The sequence below is a fragment of the Xyrauchen texanus genome, chromosome 40 (assembly GCF_025860055.1).
Source record: "Xyrauchen texanus isolate HMW12.3.18 chromosome 40, RBS_HiC_50CHRs, whole genome shotgun sequence".
NCBI lineage: Eukaryota > Metazoa > Chordata > Actinopteri > Cypriniformes > Catostomidae > Xyrauchen > Xyrauchen texanus.
The window spans coordinates 31,941,790-31,961,683 of NC_068315.1; the positions used below are offsets into that span (position 1 = coordinate 31,941,790).

Here is a 19,894-nt window from a genome sequence, read left to right on the forward strand (position 1 = left end):
AAAGTGGAGATTTGCATTTACTGCATGTGTGATAGACCTACCAACTTAAAGATGTTACTAGATGATACTGCAAATGTATGTATTCTCCCTTTTAATGTTCTTAATTTAATTGGATGATATATTTTACAGATATTTGGAAAAGGAGCCATGAGGGAATGCTACAGAGCGTAAGTCAAGTGAATCTTAATGTATATCCACCTTATTTTTCAGCGTGACTTGGACGCCGCTTGAATGTGGATTATTTACATTTGTAGACTAGAGACCAGAAACATCACAGGCTAGCTCTATTGTTACAGTCAATAATTATTTAAAATTGTTAAAAATAAAATTAATTTAAAAAATATTCACACACATGATATTTTAGAAGCAAAATAACTACCTCTGCAACATATTAGCAATAAAATGGGACATCCCAGTGTTGGGACTATGTGACGCAACACTTCACAATGAGCACTTTCAGTGTAGACAGCTTCGTTGATTATCAGATTAATGTGATGCAACATGTCGCTTGTTTTATTTTCCTTAACCAGTTCATAATGAATCAGTGCAAAACTTTCTTTTGATTTCTCAAATATACATGTACTTTTCTCATCTTTTTTGTTTGAAAATGTGTGTGTGTGGGGGGGTTAAACCTGCTTTCTTTGCCATTTCATTCACAGGAAGAAGTTGTCAAACTTCTCTCACAGCAGCAAATGGAAATCAGCCTCAAACTATGTGGCTAAGAGCTACATGGAGACTGTGGACAGAGAGGTTTACTTTGAGGATGTCAAGTTACAGATGGAGGCCAAATTATGGGGTGAAGAATTCAATCGACACAGGCCTCCTAAGCAGGTGCTTCTTCACTAGGTTTTATAAAATATTATGATGTTGGTTTTGCAAATTGGTTTGATCAATCACATCAGCTATGTAATATGTAATACTTAAAAGTATCCCATCATTTTTAGGTTGATATCATGCAGATGTGTGTTGTGGAAATGACTGGTCGTCCTGGAAACCCTTTGTTTCACCTTGAGCACTACATTGAAGGGAAGTACACAAAATATAACTCCAACTCTGGCTTTGTGAGGGATGATAACATACGCCTTACACCCCAGGTACATTTGGTGTTATGTCCCATTGAAATGATGTGTACACAACAAACATAGAATATTCAACTAATGTTAGAGTATGGTTTCCACTTAGTTATTTTTTGGGAACCAATTCCTAGCCAAAAAGTTTTGTTGGATAATTCTTTAGTTCTGCCTGGTTCCATCTCCTTTTTGTTTGTTTAGGCATTCAGTCATTTCTCATTTGAACGCTCTGGACACCAGCTGATCGTGGTGGACATTCAAGGTGTTGGTGACCTCTACACAGACCCTCAGATCCATACTGAGAAGGGCACTGATTTTGGAGATGGCAACTTGGGTATTTTTCAACATCCTGCTATAATTCAGTGTTTGTCGAAACTTAAGGTGTCTTAAGCATGACTCGTCTACATATGAGGAGAAAAATAACATTTGTCAAAAAAAGCTTTGATGTTCAGAAAGTTTAAAAAGGGTTATAAAATTTGAAGTTTGGATAGGCCTTGTATATGGACCTTGAATAATTTAACTTCTATATAGCATTAAGGGTTATGGTTGGGTTAGGGTTAGGACAGATATCTATCTGTATGTTTGTATCTACAAACCTAGGACCTAGACAGACAGACTGACCAATAGATGTTTAATTGTCTGAAAATCCATAAGTCTGATCAGTTAAAAAAAGATATAGCAACACAGCTCAGAACAGGCTGATGGTCTATGCCTATTGCAAAGCTGTACACATATTTTTTATGCATAATCACTGGTGCTAGTGAACTAAAAAACATATTAACACAAATGAATAAGTACTGCAATTTACTACAATTTTGATACCATGTGTTATATATGTTTATACACCCACCAGCCACTTTATTAGGTACACTTGTACATCTACTTATTCATGTGATTATCTAATCTGCCAATCATGTGGCAGCAGTACAGTGCATAAAATCATTCAGATATGGGTCAGGAGCTTCAGTTAATGTTCACATCAACCATCAGAATGGGGAAAAAGTGATCTCAGTGATTTCGACTGTGGCATGAATGTTGGTGCCAGACGGGCTGGTTTGAGTATTTCTGTAACTGCTGATCTCCTGGGATTTTCTTGCACAGCAGTCTCTAGAGTGTAAAGAGAATGTTGCCCAAAAAAAACAAAACAAAACAGTGCAGTAAGCGGCAGTTCTGTGGGTGAAAATGGCTTTTTGATGACAGAGGTCAGAGGAGAATGGCCAGACTGGTCCAAGCTGTCAGGAATGTGACAGTAACCCAAATAATCACACGTTGCAACAGTTCTATGCAGAAAAGTATTTCTGAAAGTACAACTCACTTTCAACATTGAACAACTCACAACGAACATTGAGGCGGATGGGCTACAGCAGCAGAATTCCACTACTGTCAGCTAAGAACAAGAATCTGAGTCTCCAGTGGGCACAGGCTCACCAAAACTGGACATGATTGGAAAACATTGCCTGGTCTGATTAATCTTGATTTCTGATGAGGTACACAGATGGTAGGCCCACTGCAGCCTCAGTTTTCTGTTCTTGGCTGACAGAAATGGAACCCGACATGGTCTTCTGCTGTTGTAGCCCATCCGCCTCAAGGATTAACATGTTGTGCATTCTGAGATGCTATTCTGCTCACTACAATTGTACAGAGTGGTTATCTGAGTTACCATAGCCTTTCTTTCAGCTTGAACCAGTCTGGCTTCTCTGTTGACCTCTCTCATCAACAAGGCAGCTTCCACCATTCCACCTTTTGCATCATTCTCTTTACACTCTAGAGACTGTTGCGTGTGTAAATCCTAGGAGATCAGCAGTTACAGAAATACTCAAACCAGCCCGTCTGGCAACAACAATCATGCATAAATCACTGGAATCACATTTTTTCCCCATTCTGATGGTTGATGTGAACATTAACTGAAGCTCCTGACCCATACCTAATTTTATACATTACACTACTGCCACATGATTAGATAATCGCATTAATAAGTAAATGTACCGTTGTACCTAATAAAGTGACTGGTCAGTGTTGAGCGACTAAATGCTCACAGTCTTTGAGGGAAAACAGAATAATATCTTGCATTTTTCTTAATCTCATCAGTTTCTACCGGTCTCTTTTGTTTTTGCACACAGCATAGCATACAAAGAAGATTGCAACATGTCCACAGCACCCCTCTAATGTTTGAGTGCTCTCGATTTTGCAGTAGCAAAACAGACATTAGACATGTACATGTTCTTTGTTGCAACATTCCTCACAGGCAGAAATTACTCTTTTGACTATTGCATATCGATATCTTATCGAATGGGTTAAAATTTGCTTTCACATATTTTCATTTTTAATTGCAAATGCAAACACAAATGTTCCACTGCTCTTCCCTGGCCTGGTATGTTGAGTGTATTTTTTGATTTTTGAAAGTTATTGAATTTGATGAACAGTTTCTTGGCTTTGATTGTAATAATATTTGCTGTGTGTGTGTGTGTGTGTGTGTGTGTGTGTTTCAGGTTTGCGTGGCATGGCTCTCTTCTTCCACTCTCACCTGTGTAATAAGATCTGTAAGAGTATGGGTCTGACCCGCTTTGACCTATCCCCAGCTGAAACAGCACAACTGGACAGCACCAACAAACTGCTGGTCAGTACTTGACAAAAAGAGATATTAATGTATGCTCTAACTGTACCCAGGGCTCAACGATAAGGATGACTGGATGACCCAGGGCCAGTGTAAGAGAGGTTGCTCACTGTTACATTTATGCTGTCAACTCGGTGTGTACATGCATAAAGCTGTGGTCGTGTAGGCATTCAACAAACCGAGCAAGCAAAATAGTGAGGGGTGCCAAACACTGAACAGAATGGAATATAATGCAGGCCTTTTGAGACGTGTCAAACTACAACCCAAATTATGAAAAATGCCAATAAAAACAAAAAGGAGTGATTTGTTAATTGTATTCACCCTTTTCTATATTGAAAGATCTACAACAACACATTATATGATGTTTTACCTTGTGAATTTTTTTGTTTCCTTTTAAATAAATACTAATTTCAAATCGGATGATTGTAACAGGCTTAAAAAAAGTCAGGACAGTGGAGTCTTTACCAGTGTGTAACATCAGGTTACTGCAGGTAGGCCAGTCTAGCACCCACACTCTCTGATTACACAGCCATGCACTTGTAATACCGGCAGTATGTGGTTTGGTGTTGTCCTGCTGGAAAATACAGGGATGTCCCTGGAAAAGAAAGTGTCTGGATGGCAGTATATGTTGCTCCAAAGTTTGTGCATATCTTTCTGAAATAATTGTGCCCTTGCAGATGTGCAAGTTACCCATGCCATAGGCACTGACACACCCCCATACCATGACAGACACTGACTTTTGGACTTGACGCTGACAACAGCTTGGATAGTCGTTTTCCTCTTTGCCCCTGAGAACACAACTGTTGTTTTTTCTTAAAGCCATTTGCAATGTGGACTCATCGGAGCACAAAACACGATTCCGAGAACAGAGAAGACGGTGGCGCTTCTGGACAGTGTTGATGTATGGCTTCTGCTTTTAAATTGCATCTGTGGATGCAGCGGCGAATGCCGTTGGCCGTCAAAGGTCAACTGAAGTATTCCTGAGACAGGGTCATGATATCCATTACAGACAAATGACATTTTTTAAGACAGTGATGTCTGAGTGATCAGAGGTCACATGCATTCCACATACTGCCCGGATTACAAGTGCATGGCTGCGTAAGCAGAGAGTGTGTGTGCTAGATTGACCTGCCTGCAGTCCTGATCTGTCTACAACAGAGAATCTGTGGCACACATAATGGATAATTGGTGGACAATTTTGCTCGCTAAGCTTCCAAGCGCTTAATAAGTGTTATTAGAAGAAATGGTAATGTTACAAAGTGGTAATCACTTGACTGTCCCAACTTTTTAGGGACGTGTTTATGGTTGGGAACCAAGAACTGGTTCAACTCTTTAAAAAATACCGGAATCGTATGATCTTCATGGCTTTAGGTTCTGTTAACGGTTCCCCATCTTTAAATTCTGCAGCAGCGCTGCCCTCTAATGACTCTCTACAGCTTAAAACACACAGAGTTACCAGTGTATTTGATTCCAGAACAAATGACTCAAATCTACACCGCGAAACATTGGTAAACTTCGATTCCCACAAGAATGATTCTAATGAGCTGAATCTATTTAATCTACAGTGTGAAGCATACAGCACTTCAGGTGTAGTCCGGTATAGAAGTATTCTTCAACTGCGCAAGATATTAATGTCCAGCTTGAAATTAAATGAGAACAGTTGAAGTATCACAATCCTGAAGTTCCAGTCTGTCTCTGGAACTGTTACTGTTATGTCATGTGAGTTTAGACCTGTGAGACTTTAATCAAACAGTGCAGTTACTGACTGGTTGTTCATATGACTATATGTAATTAAATATACACGAGATTTGTTGTAATAAGTGGAATAAGTATAGTTAGCATTTATAATTGAATTGTATTTATGTCTCTAAAAATCTGTATATTGTTATATTTTTATATCTGTTCTGTAGAAGCCTGGAATGATCTCATCATTTGGTACCAGACTGCAGAGGGTAGTAAAAACAATAAGAATTGCATTTTTCATTTCCAAATATTTCTTAAAGAAAAGAAGCAGTTAAAAAATTACTGGAATCGTTATTGGAACGTTAAGAAACCAGAATCGTTTTGAAGAATCTGACTTGTTAAATTCCTTATGATTCCCATCACTTAGCATGTTGCAATCCTCTAATTTGAAATGAGTAAAACCTATTAAATCACAAGGTAAAAAAATGATGTGTTGTTGTAGTGCTTTCACTATATCACAGAAGGATTACAATTTACAAATGACTCCTTTTAGTTTTTATTAGCATTTTCTTTACTGTTCCAACTTTTTAGGAATTGAGGTTGTTGTAAATTTCACACCATCTAAAAAACTTGGAAAAACTGTGTGACACAATCCAACAGCGTCAGACGTCTGTCTTTTCTCCTGTTCTACATACGGCATCATATAAAAATTTACATGTTGTGGTAAATTCATAAATAAAGAACATCTTTATATCTGTAGAAAACACAGTTTCTAATGTTGTACGTTTTTCTATCCAGCTTTTTGCTGACATGGTTTATGCACTGCTCCCTGTTAGAATAGGGTCACTAAGGTCAAAGGGAGAGCTTTGCTCAGTTTGTTTTTGGAAAGCCTACATGTGCAACTTTTGCTTACCCTGCAACAGTGTTCACATGTGTACCTTGTATGTGCAATCTCCAATAATGTTTTTGCAACAATATGCATGAAACTGTGTATTTAAAGGTATATTCTGGGTTTAATACAAGTTAAGCTCAATCGACAACACCTTAGCAGAAAAAATACATTAGTGCATTTCATCATCATTTTTAGAGAACTAAAAGAAGCCTGTTTGCCCAGCAAGTAAAAATTACCCTAAACATGGAACAACAATAAAGAAATTCCACTGGAAAGCAGGAACATGTTTTGCATGTACTGTATATAGGTCTTTTTGTGACAACATTGTTGTTAATTAACACAAATGAAAATAAAACTAAAAATGTCAATTATGTGATACATTGTTTACCTCGATTAAGAGATTATTCACCAAATAATGATAAACAATTGAAGCAATGACAACAGTTGTTTAAAACAGTGGTTCTCAATCTTTTTGACTCCAAGGCCCCCTACTGTCCAAGACAATATTTGAAGGCCCCCTTGCCCGAAACTAGACGTGTCTGATTAAAATAATTAATAATTTATTCTAGAAGTTTCAGAAAGAGTCTGTTTATAATTTGTAGACATTCATCTTAAAGTATGTTTAGCATTTGAATTAAGTTAATTAAGGATTATTTAATGATTTCTTATTTTTAACTTATTTTAAGTCATATTGAGGGCCCCTTAGAAGTGTGCTGAAGCCCCCTAGTGGGTCCTGGCCCCCTGGTTGAGAACCACTGGTTTAAAATACAAAATTGAAGTCCTTTTATAATCACCATCTTCTTTGTATAGTTTTTCATAATACTTATGTTTTTGGATACATTTCCTCACCATTCACACACCCTCTTGCCATCCCTGATGTGTATGACTTTCTTTCTTCTGCAGAACACAGATTAAGAATTTTGGAAGAATATTTCAGCTCTGTAGGTCCATACAAGTGAATGGTGGCCAGAAATCAGAAGGAACATTAAAGGAATACATAAGACTCCAGTGGTTTAATCCATGTCTTCTGAAGCGATTTAGTATATCCGGTGATCCAGTTTTGGGTGAGAACAGACCGAAATGTAACTTCTTTTTCACTGTAAATCTTGACAGTAGTTTCCTTGGTGATCATGATTTCAAGCTTGATTATACTTCCTATGAAGTGTAAAAGAAGTTACATTTTGGTCTGTTCTCACCCAAAACTGATTGGATCGATTCAGATTACACGGATTAAACCACTGGTGTGAAATGGATTCCCTCTATGAGGACTTAATGTGCTTTTTGAGCTTCAAAGATCTGATCACCATTCACAAGCATTATGGACCTACAGAGCTGAAATATTTTTCAAAAAAATCTTCATTTGTGTTCTGTAGAAGTAAGAAAGTCATAGACATCTGGGATGGCATGAGGGTGAGGAAATGATGAGAGAATTTTCATTTTTGGGTGAACTATCCCTTTAAATGCGAGTAAAACCGTAGTAAATATATTTATAGCACTTGTTTGCCCCCATGAAAAAGTCTGTTTAAATGTTTCTTTTAGAATTATTCAGTTAATTATTTCATGTTGAGTACTTTTGACTTAAATATTTAAAAAATAAGTTGTGGTAAATTTGGCTTGTATAAAAATATACTTTGCTTCTGACACTTAATTTGAAAATATGTTGAAATATTTACATTTTTGCCTCGGGACCAATGAAAAATTCACCAAGGCAAATACAAATTTGAACTACTGGCCCGAATGGACCAGCAGGAATTATACTTATTGTTGAGTCCTGTAAACAACACATTTTCTCCATTGGTTATGCATCTGTATTATTTAAACCCAGATTTCGACAGTTTTTGTAAATTCATTATTTTCTTTATTAGCAGCAATCTGCTCGGACTGTTCTCCGTGGTTGTGAGGAGCTGTGTGGTTCTCCGCGTGTGAGGACGACCTCACTCGGACATATGCCTCCTCTCCTGTTCCGTCTCGCAGAGAGTTCCTCAATGGATGAGACCAGTGAAACAGACTCTATTCCCTGTTCTCCGCTCAGTATGGGCATCGCTGTGGGTCGATCGCCCATGGGTAGGAATGTACAGTAGTACTACGTGTGAACACACTTAAGTGGTCAAACAGAGTATTGTCAGTATGCTACATCGGACTCTATTGGAGATGACAGACATATGAATGATACATCCTATAAAGGACTTTTCTTGACATATGTCATGCAACCAGAACTAATCATTTTTACTATGCAGCAACAACTTCGGCACTCCTTTTCATCCTTAAAGTACCTCAAGTATTGTACTTGTTGAGTATCCATAAATTTACAGTGACCCCTAAAATTTTTGGGAAACTTAAACTGCACTTATTGCACATAAATGCATGTTATTGCATAAGATTGAAAGAAACATAGCTCAAGTGCACTTTTTAAGCAAAACTGCGATTTGTTAGGTTTTAAATTATAAATCAATAGATAATATGTTTAGACAAACACTATTTTAGTCTTTGATATTTTGTTATCTAATACAATGATGATCATACATTTTAGTGTGATTTAAATGAAAATCCTCTCATTGTTTACTCACCCTCATGATATCCCAGGCGTGTATGACTCTCTTTCTTCACTAGAACACATTTAAAGAAAAATAGAAAAATATCTCAGCTCAGTAGGTCCTTAAAATGCATGTGGATGGAGATTTCTCTTTTGAAGCTCCAAAAATCACAGAGAGTCAGCTTAAACATAATCCATATGACACCAGCGGTTAAATTTAATGTCTTCTAAAGCGATACGATCCATTTTGGTGTGAAAAAAATATAAATATTTAAGAACTTTTAACTCTTTTTAAATTGAAAGGATAAGGACCACAGGATAAGCACACAAACGCACCATTGTGAGTAAACCGATAAATACAGATCTAAACCAAAATCAACCAAGCTACTGTACAGAGTTCCTCCTCCTCACTTGTAAACAGCGCTTCTCTACCGGCTGTGTCGGACGTTCCTCAGTTCTCACGTTTCAAATGTTTCAAATGCCAATGCGATTATGTCATATGCGCATACCACTGCAGAACGGAACAATGATTCTTAGTTAAAAAGTATTTAAATATTTCTCTTTTTCACACCAAAAGTGATCGTGTTGCTTTAGAAGACATTAATTTAACCGCTGGTGTCCTATCAATGACGTTTATGCTGACTGTCTGTTATTTTTGGAGCTTCAAAATAGAAATCACATTTCACTTGCATTTTAAGGACATAACAAGCTATTTTTCTTCAAATTTGTTCTGGTGAAGAAAGAAAGTCATACACATCTGGGATATCATGAAGGTGAGTAAATAATTAGAGAATTTTCATTTTTGGAAAAAGTGTCTAGAAGTATACTTTTTTTGCACCACCGGATCTCTCCTCTTTTCTCATTTGAACAAACACTAACACTACCTCCCTCTTTTGTTTCTTTTCAGGTTGGTCTTTCATGAATGAAATGAATGAAACACATCGAGCTAACTCTGATCATAAGGTCCGATTTTGAAGAAACACAATATACTTAATGTCTTCTCAATGTTTTTAAACAGTTCAAATGAAAGCTACATTTATTTTAACAGCAATGGAAAGCTGATAGTTCTGTACTATTTACTGTACTTGTGTTCATAGGACTCAGAGAATGGAGGAGACAGCGGTTGCCCTAGTGAGAGACGCAGTGAGGGAGACCCTGCTGAACATCACAACCAGGTACTGATTGTTATGATTAACTTTCACTGATGAGGTAATGTAAATTAAAAATGCGGGGCTCAATAATAACGATAGCTCAGGGCCAATGTGAGAGTTTCAGTTCAGCAAATGGCTATTCGGCTAATTGGGATTCAATCACTGATCTTGTACATGTGTTTTTTTATGCCTTGAAAAATAATGAGTGATGTAAGTAATGTGATGAGTTTAACAAACATTGTTAAATTGATTTCAAGGAATATTTCAGGTCTACTGCAAGTTAAGATTAATCAACAGCATATGTGACATAATGTTGGCTACCACAATGACATGTCTGTCCTTTTCTTTTAAAAAAGAAAAAATCTGGGTTAGGCACCTAAAATGGAAGTGAACGGGGGCCAATCTGTAAACGTTTAAATATTTACTGTTTCGTAAGTATAGCCACAAGACATAAACAATTTGCGTGTGAGCATGATTTTAGTGTAATAAAATTGCTTACTATCCTTTTCAGTGTAGTTATATCTAAATGTACAACTTAATCGCAAAGACAACATAATGCTGCAATCCCTAAAACACAAAATGACCGTAAAAAATATAATTTTTACAGCTTTACAACTCAGATAATACATTTTAACAGAAGAATTAATGTAAGTGCTTTTATAAAAATAAAATCTTCACATTTCTGCTTTTTAAACCCTCCAAACATTGGTCACATTCACTTCCATTTGTAATTGCCTCACTATAACCTTGTTTTTGCTTTTTTTTTTTTTTTTTACTTCAGAAAAGAAGGGACAGGTCTTTTGCCCTACAGAAAATATTGCACTACATACTGTATATTGTTATGTGTTGTTCTTAAATGCATCTATCATGAAATTCAGAAGTAATAATTTTTGGGCTCTTGAGATATGTGATGTAGGTTTTATACGTCATCATTTAGGGACGCCCCTTCTACAGCAGACATTACTCAGAATCGGATGAAGACAGTGTTCGTCGGGTAACTACAAAACCATTAATTTAGTTCCCTGTGTCTAATCATGATAGAGTCACTCATCATTTTAATGAATGCTTATCAGTTTCCTTCTCACAGAACATTGATTTATAAGGTGCCATCTTTGTAATCCACCCCACGTTTTCCATCTCACTCTTTGCATGAACTTTAACACAGTTGTTCTTAACTGGTGAATTTTTGTTTATGATGGTTTATGATAAACCGTTTTGATGATGGGTCGTTACTAAAATCTGGGTCCTGGAGCAGAACCAGTTGAGAACTGCTGATCTAACCTTTATAATCTCATCTTTCTTTCATCACCTCACCAGTGCCAGTTAATGGCAAACACTCCTTTCTTGAACTATAAACTGTCCTGTAACCCATATGCAGGGTTCTCACGGTCATGGAAAACCTGGAAATATCAAGGAATTTTAAAACTGATTTCCAGGCCTAGAAAACAATGGAAATTTCTATAAGGAAAATAGTTTTTTCTAGTTATGCTCAGTTTCATTGGCTTGAAAGGGATATTTGTGTGTGCAATCTGATAATAAAAAAAAAACACAGAAAAGTCATGGAAGTTCAGTGGTCAAACTGTGGGAGACCTGCATATGATTTCCTGCATTCCTTTCTCCACAGTCAGGATTGCCTTTTTAGTGCCGTACAGTTCAAGTATTTTAATTGTTTATTTTTGTGGTTTTCTGAAGTGCAGACTGGTCTCACAGATGTTAGTTCTGTTCTCTCTCTCTGTATAGATGTTACTAGGAACATTTTACATGAAGAAAAAAAAAAGCAATATCAAATGAGACACATTTGTCATGTAGAGGAACAAATCACAGATCATCTTTACACTGTATTTGATCTCACCAACTGCTCTAAACTATAGTGCTGTAAAAGCACATTTATATGTATTCATAGATAGATAGTTTCCTCGTTATGCACAATAAACCAGTGTCAGATATTAACTTTATATCACAGGGCAATATTTACCCCAGAATTATATTTTTTGAATATTGACTATTTTTCTTTTTTAGCAAATTAATTATTATTAGCTCCACATTCAAAACAATCGCCTTGAAACAATGAATGTAGATATATGAAAGCTACTGGTCACTAAAGTGTCTGCAGAGGCATTAAACCCATCACTAGATATTATAAAATAAAATGATCAAATGTTTTATAAGAGACAAAAATATTCACTCTAGGGCTATATTTTGCAACCGCCTTTTAAATGTTTTCAGCATTTTCATACATTTTCGTGACAGTTTTTCTCCTGAACCCTGGTTAACTTCTGACCCTGGTCTTAGCCAATAATGTGTGAAAACACTAAATATCCTCCTTTCTGTGACCAGCACCTGAAATGCATGCAGTATATGTCTTGTTCACATTAGGACATGGGACAATTGATATAGTGAATGTTGTTATTTTTTGCCCTAGTACTCTTAATTTATAAGTTGATTTTTGTTGTACCTCTCAGCTGACAGAAGAAAAATGGAGTTTCTACCATTCCTCTCGCTCGCATATACACAGATCCTCCTGTGTGACGATGGAAGTGGAGAGACTGAACTCTTTTGTCCATGAGCGAAAAATTGGTAAATCCATCCTAGGCAAGGTAAGAAACTGAGCCCAATCCAGACCCACACGGAATCTGGGGCTGCAGAACTTTCCATAGAATTGGATCACCCATCATTCACATACTTTTACACACCCCCAACCCCATGTGTGTTTTATTATGAAGGAACAGTTCACTCAAAAATGAAAATTCGGTCATAATTTACTCACCCTTATTTATTTTCCATATAACAATAAAAAATAAATAAACATTAATGAATATTCATGGTCCATCTTATCAATATTATGGCAATTGGAAGTGACTCTCTTCACAGCTTAATAAACAACCAAACGTATAATAAAAGTACTCTACAGTATTCAATACAGTAGTATTCCAAGTCTTCTGAAGGTATACTGTACAATAACATTTACCTAACATTTAAGTAATTTTTTGTAAAAATATTGACATCCGTTGCATGTACACGAGAACTCTAATAGACGTTTGTTCACGGTGGCTCTCGTTATCATGAGAAATAGTTTTTAATACTAAAAGGTCCACTTTTATGACACATTTATGATACTTTTGGTTTATTTTTAACCCTCCTATGGTATTGAAAAATGACACAATCCTTTGGTATTCATGGTCATTTTTGATGTGTAAGCCTTTTTTTTATGATGATGATGATGATGATGATGATGATGATGATGATGATGATGATGAAACCATTTCTTATTCCCTGAAGTAAAAACAATCAAATTATTTATTTTGGGATTTTATGAAATTTTGATCTTATTAACATGTACATTTCTAAACTTTACCAGTAATTTGCATGTACAAATAAGCAAATAAAAAGATTACAAAAATAATTCAGAACATTCACTTCTATAAGTTGAAACATGAAGAAAATATGAGAATGTGACATAAATTGGAGGCAGATGAATAAAATATAAATAACATGACTTGAAAACCAGTCATGCCAGTAACAGCCAGTAGATGGCTGTAGCCACCTACTGTATAGTCTGATGACTTATTGTAACCTAATTTTATATTTTATCACAAGATGTGCATTTGGATAGATGTTTAGACATTATTAAACTAATATTTGTCAAAGTTTAGCATTTTAAAATTGATTTGAAGTGTCAGTTTTTGCAGTTCATGTCATTATGAAATCAAACCTGACCATGGTGTTACAAAGAGAAGACATAGAATAAGCATTTTTCTACCAATAAATTACTTCAAACTTAAAAATGTTATAACTCTAAGTAAATGCATAAGAATGTCAACAAACAAATAAATCTGCAAACATTTGAGTCAGTGAAACATACAAAACATGTTATTTTGAAGTGATTCACTGTCAGTAGCCATTGTATTGAATAGATGGACCAGGATATTAATTAACATTTTTCCTTTTGTGTTCGGCATGTGGAGATTGTGTTGTGAATCTTATTAAAAAACTGTACTTTTGCACAGTTCTCATCTGGCACGTGCGATTGTAAATAAAAAACCTCCCGTCCAAACCACACTCATGATTAGTTTTAATCAATCATCAACGCTTTTCGACCAGCCGAGTTCTCACAGGTCATGAATTTCAGAGATGTGCACAGACAGAGGAAATATCACTAGAACAAACACTGAATCATATCAGTAAAGAAAATGTAAAAGTACAGTCCACAGATTCTGTCTGGTTCTAGCTGTGTTTTTATTAACCAGTTGATATTCATCTGCATTTTCATTTATATACTTTATGGTTTAAGGTTCATTTAGCGATGGTCCGGTACCATGAGGCCGGGCGGTTCTGTGAGAAGGACGCCCCGTGGGACCAAGACTCTGCTATGTATCATATGGAAAGAGCTGCTATGTGTGGGGAGCTGGAGGCTATTGTTTCTCTCGGTCAATGTTATCTTCAGCTGCCACATCATATTCTTCCTGAGATCGAATTAGAGGTGCATCCCTTTCCTCTTTGTGTAGTCAGCATAGGCATTAAAAGAACAGTTAAATCAAAAATGAAAATTCTCATGTTGTTCCAAACCTGTGTGCTGTTATTTCTTTCTGTGGAACATAAAGGTGAATTGTTGAAGAATCTTTGTGCAGCTCTTTTCCATACAATGACAGTTCATAGTGACCACTGCTGTTAAGCTCCAAAAAGCATCATAAAACAGTCCATATGACGCATGCACTATATTTAACATTTTCCAAAGTCATACGATAGCTTTATTTGTGGAACAGAGCAAGAGTCTTGATCTTCTAGTGTCTTTTTGCCCTGCTTTTGCTCCCTCTGTCATACCTATGTTGTCTAATCACAGGCGTCAGAGGAGAACAGAAGGAAGGGCTTCCGCTTTCTGCTTCAGGCTGCTGAGGCAGGAGACAGACCCAGTATGATTCTAGTGGCACGTGCATTTGACACCGGTTTTAACCTCTCCTCTGATAGGTGAGAAACAGATAGATCCATTTTTCAATGTGTATGGACCAATATGTCTTAGGAACTAAGAACATCATATTTAACTTGCTTTGTGACGTTACTTTAACAACAATAATGAAACCCCTTCCCCCAATTAAATTAAAGGGATAGTTCACCCAAAAATGTTAATTCTCTCATCATTTACTCACCCTCATGCCATCCCAGATGTGTATGAATTTCTTTCTTCTGCAGAACAGAAAGATTTTTAGAAGAATATTTCAGCTCTGTTGGTTCATACAATACAAGTTAATGGTGACCAGAACTTTGAAAGGGCATAAGGGCAACATAAAAGTAATCCATAGGACTCGTGTTTTAATCCATGTCTTCTGAAGCGATATGATAGTCGTGTGTGAGAAACAGGTCAAAATGTAAGTCCTTTTTTACTATAAATCCTCTTCCTTGACCAGTAGGTGGCGATATGCACCAAGAGTATGAATTGCCAAAAACAAAAGAAGAATGTAAAAGGGCAGATTTATTGTAAAAAAGGACTTAAATATTGATCTGTTTCTTACCCACACCTATCATATCGCTTCAGAAGACATGGATTAAAAGACTATAGTCCCTTTAAGTAATCCAAAACAGTAATTTCCATTACTGCAATGTGAAAAAAAGATGTAAAGTATTTGCACACCATCGTAGTATTGGTTGTACTAATTTTAATTCATGTCAATTGAAAGTATGTATGTATGAATATCGTTATGTATGAATTTAGAAAGAATCATTATTGACAATAAAGGGAATTACTAAAAAAAAAGTAAAACATCTTTATGCATTACAGGAATGAAAATTCGGGGGAAATGTGCTTAATAGTCATGAAAATAATGCCACAATGCAAAAATCTCAAAGATCTTAAAAATAAGGCTTCATTTTCTTTCGCAACAATCATATTTGGTATGACTAAATTTAAAAAACCAGGACTATGGACTGGAAACAGGCTGTGCACTGGTACGACTGTGCGCTGAAGATGACAGACTATGATGAGGGGGGAGAGTTTGACGGCATGCAGGATGAGCCACGTTACCTTCTTCTGGCACGATTGGGTGAGATGTACCAGGAGGGAGGATTCAACCTCAGTGCAGACCCTCAAAGAGCAGGTAACATTCATGACATTCTCAGTCTAGATTCATGAACAGCCTGTTAGTTAGTTCCAACAGTTAGTTCCGGTCCTTGAGTCTCGTGGGACGAGAGACATTCTGACACCATTAGCACTCGGACGCTTAACTGTGTGTGTATCACTCCGCTTGTGTTCCTGCCATTCTAAACTAAAGTGTAAGAGCAGTGCAGATCTGTTAAGAGCAATGGTTTGTCTTTGTTTTTTGTTTTTTTATGATACATATGTTAGACAGCATGTGGTGCCAAAAGATAATTTTTGTGTGTAAAATGAGCCAGTTAGGTGACGTGAAGTGAATCCACGTCAGCCATTTACATACAACAGCTCTTCATGATCGCTTACTACAATACACTACTAAAGCTAGGAAATAGCTTTAAACCGCTTTAAATGAACAACTTCAAATTATTTCTCATCACAGATGAGAGACACAACAGACTGCTTAATTACACAATGGGTGCTGTTTAAAATGGTGGAGAACATTGCGCTTTCTATAGTGATCGTCACTTGTGCACCGGCTTCCGTGAAAAGGGAGAAATAACCCCTCTTGGATGCTATTTTTCCACTGAGAAAGCTGAACTTCAGGAAGCTGACAGAATCTCTGCTTGGGAGTGGCAACAGGCAACACACGCTCCATCTCTCTCTCTCTCTCTCTCTCTCTCTCTCTCTCTCTCACACACACATCCATCCTTGTTTATCTATATAACTTGTTCGAAACAGCACAAACCACGATACTATTTCTGAAGTGACATTTTTGAATTACTAACGGAGGCTTGGACGCATCATTTGTTTTGAACCAGCAACGGCAGATTCTGATCCGGCATGTAAAAAACAAATGCGTTTTTATGACCGTACTTTTATGACCTAATTTTAAAAAATGTACTTGTTCATTGAACTGTTCATCGCAATCGTGCTATATGGCCCTAAATCAGCACTGGGCCATATCGCACTCTTGCTCATGTGATATTGCTTATATATATATGCAATTTGCCATTAATTATCTATTTGTGTACACTCGAATGTATTGAATATGCAACAAAGTATTTTAATACCTTATACTTGATAGTAATACCTTATATTGTGTGTATATATGTATATGTGTGTGTGTATATATAAATATATATATATATATATATATTATACTTTTATTTTATATTGATTTATTTATTTTTTATATGTTTACAAATACCATGAATTTTTCAGTCTTGAATATCCAAAAGTTTTCTTGGGGTTACTCTATTTGTCCCGAACAAAATGGGCCTTTTTTCTTATTAAAAACAAAAATGAAACAAACTTTTTTATTTTATTTATTTTTTTGGTCACATGACACAAGAATGGCTACCTGCATGTTGGTTACACCTAATTGATGCTGATTTGGTAGACAAATATGTATGTATGTATGTATGTATGTATATGTATATATATATATATATATATATATATATATATATATATATATATATAATTTATTATTTATTTTATTATTTTTAATCACTGACTTTTTTTATGAATTTTTAATTATTTCTTTATTTGAATTATTTTCTCCTGCCTTTTAGAAGTTGTTAAACCTAATTATTTTACTATACTACAACTAACTATGCATAATTATGTGGTTGGTAGCATGTTATTATTTGAATTTAGCATTATTTGATTTCTTTAAATGATACATGTTGTTTTGTAGGTGATCTTTTCACTGAGGCAGCTGATGCAGCTATGGAGGCCATGAAGGGCAGACTGGCCAGTCAGTACTACATGAAAGCAGAGGAAGCATATGGCATGATGGAAGAATGAAGACGCTGATGCGCCAATGATTATGGATAATATTTTGCACCCAACTTCAGTTTACATGCTCTTTTTGCCTTACATTTTCCTTGGGTCACTTTGACTTAAGAGAAACTATTTTATAATGGGATAATGCTTTTCTAATTAATGTGATAAGGGAATAGAAATGTTGATTCTGGATCAGTGCTATACTGAGGTGCTAAATACTACAAATTATATCCTGGTTATCTTTTCATAAAGAATAGTCATGAACTTGTGCAGTTTGTTCAGGTTGCTTTATGAAAATTTGGGATATGTCCTTTACCTGTCAGTAATTTCATATTCATGTTTCTAAAAAGCCAGTTGAATGTTTCCTTAATAAACCTGTTGTGACTTTTAAAATGCAGCATCACTGCCCTTACAAAAATTGACAGTTCATGGCAAATTCACCACTGATCATTTTCACAAGCAAATTGTACATTGTTGCCAAAGGTTTGCTGCAGGTTCACCACTACTGGTGATGATCTGCAAACTTCTGGCAAACATTTGCGGTGAATCACAAGCTCATTTGCATATGAAAATAATGAGTGGCAAATTTGTGGCTAGTTTCCCGGAACTGTAGATTTTTTGCAAGGCCGATTAACCATACTTCTATAGAATGCATTTGCTGTATTAGATCTGATTTATATAGATGTAAAGCATAAAAAGATGTTGCTTTAAGTTTTAACAATTGTGAGTTTTACTGTGTTAGGCCTGTTTCACATCACATGCAAAAGCAGCACTTTTTTAAATCCACTATAAATCTATTTATCAACTGAATCTTTTGCAAAATAGGCTTTTATGGAGTCATATAATACAATTCAGTGAATTAATCACCCAAAAAATATATTTGTTTGGCATGTGTTTTGCAGTGTGACGTGCACGAACCGTTTCTGTTCAATAAATCTGATTGAATCCTGAAATTTGAGGTTTAGTGTCCATTCGATGTAAAAAAAAAAATATATAAAATTTGGCTGTATGATGATGAAGTTTACAATAGTTTTCAACGGCCCACTCCTGAAAACCATTTTATAATTTATGGTTTATTTTAAAGGGAGTACTCCACATTGCTACCCAGAAATCAAATTAATTAATATATTTTCTGTATTGAGCTGCAGCTCTGTTACACCGCAGAAACGCTGTCAGTATGAAAGCTAAACTTATTACATTGCAGCTTCATGTACACATTGCTTTGGCATGTGGTGAGAAACAGGCTTTAATGTCATAACTTTTTGATTTCACCACAGTCTGTTGCATGTGTGATCTGTTTTGCTGGCTATATTTTAATTATTTGTTTAAAACAACACTAAATAATAATATCCACATCTGCTTCCAAATTCACACCAAGATGTCATTGAATTACTTGAATTATGTGAATATCTTGAATTAATGGTAAGAAACATTTAAAGGTGCCGTAAGGAACGTTGGCCATTTTGGTACTTTGAAAGGTTGTTCCAAGCAAATGTGAGCAACTCTGACTTTTCAATCCTTTCTCAAAGGTCCTTTCCACATAACCAATGAATTTAATTAAAATATAGACACAAAGAGGCTGTATTTGATGTAAACGTTTTAATGGTCACAGCAGCAGGGTTAGACTGAGAGTAAAAATCGGCCCTTGAAACATGCAGCCAATCAGGCCTATGTATTCCACCATTATCGGTTAACCGTCCAACCGGCATATTTTTTTGACACAGAGAAATGCACATTTGACAGTAAAGCTTTGATTCTGAGTTTGGGATGCAGATGTAAATGTACAACAATATCTGTAAAAATAAAAAAAAATTATTAATGTCCAATTTATGTAAGGTTATGTTCAAACATTCTGACAGTAGGACTTTTCACTGATATTGATCTTTCATATGAATAAGTTGATTTATTGGGGCCTGGGTAGCTCAGCGAGTATTGACGCTGACATCCCTGGAGTCGCAAGTTCAAATCCAGCTTGTGCTGAGAGACTCCAACTAGGTTTCCTAAGCAACCAAACTGGCCCGGTTGCTAAGAAGGGTAGAGTCACATGGGGTAACCTCCTTGTGGTCACAATTAGTGGT

At 36.0% G+C, this 19,894-nt stretch overlaps 1 protein-coding gene across 7 annotated transcripts in view; it reads left to right on the top strand.

Annotated features, from left to right (window-relative positions):
• eef2k (eukaryotic elongation factor 2 kinase) overlaps positions 1 to 19,642 on the top strand; it is a 34,612-nt gene extending 14,970 nt beyond the window's left edge. For 3 of the 7 annotated variants that reach the window (XM_052112152.1, XM_052112151.1, XM_052112155.1), the window contains 14 exons: positions 130 to 167; positions 660 to 831; positions 945 to 1,094; positions 1,272 to 1,404; positions 3,560 to 3,687; positions 8,125 to 8,323; positions 9,700 to 9,755; positions 9,890 to 9,967; positions 10,881 to 10,937; positions 12,406 to 12,540; positions 14,235 to 14,423; positions 14,784 to 14,908; positions 15,854 to 16,032; positions 17,728 to 19,642. In XM_052112152.1, coding sequence (XP_051968112.1) covers positions 130 to 167; positions 660 to 831; positions 945 to 1,094; positions 1,272 to 1,404; positions 3,560 to 3,687; positions 8,125 to 8,323; positions 9,700 to 9,755; positions 9,890 to 9,967; positions 10,881 to 10,937; positions 12,406 to 12,540; positions 14,235 to 14,423; positions 14,784 to 14,908; positions 15,854 to 16,032; positions 17,728 to 17,837 — 1,749 coding nt within the window. In that variant the 3' untranslated portion in view covers positions 17,838 to 19,642. The remainder of the gene's footprint in view (positions 1 to 129; positions 168 to 659; positions 832 to 944; positions 1,095 to 1,271; positions 1,405 to 3,559; positions 3,688 to 8,124; positions 8,324 to 9,699; positions 9,756 to 9,889; positions 9,968 to 10,880; positions 10,938 to 12,405; positions 12,541 to 14,234; positions 14,424 to 14,783; positions 14,909 to 15,853; positions 16,033 to 17,727) is intronic. The other 4 variants (XM_052112153.1, XM_052112156.1, XM_052112157.1 and 1 more) reach the window with 3 other exon arrangements.
• The last annotated feature ends 252 nt before the right edge of the window (positions 19,643 to 19,894 follow it).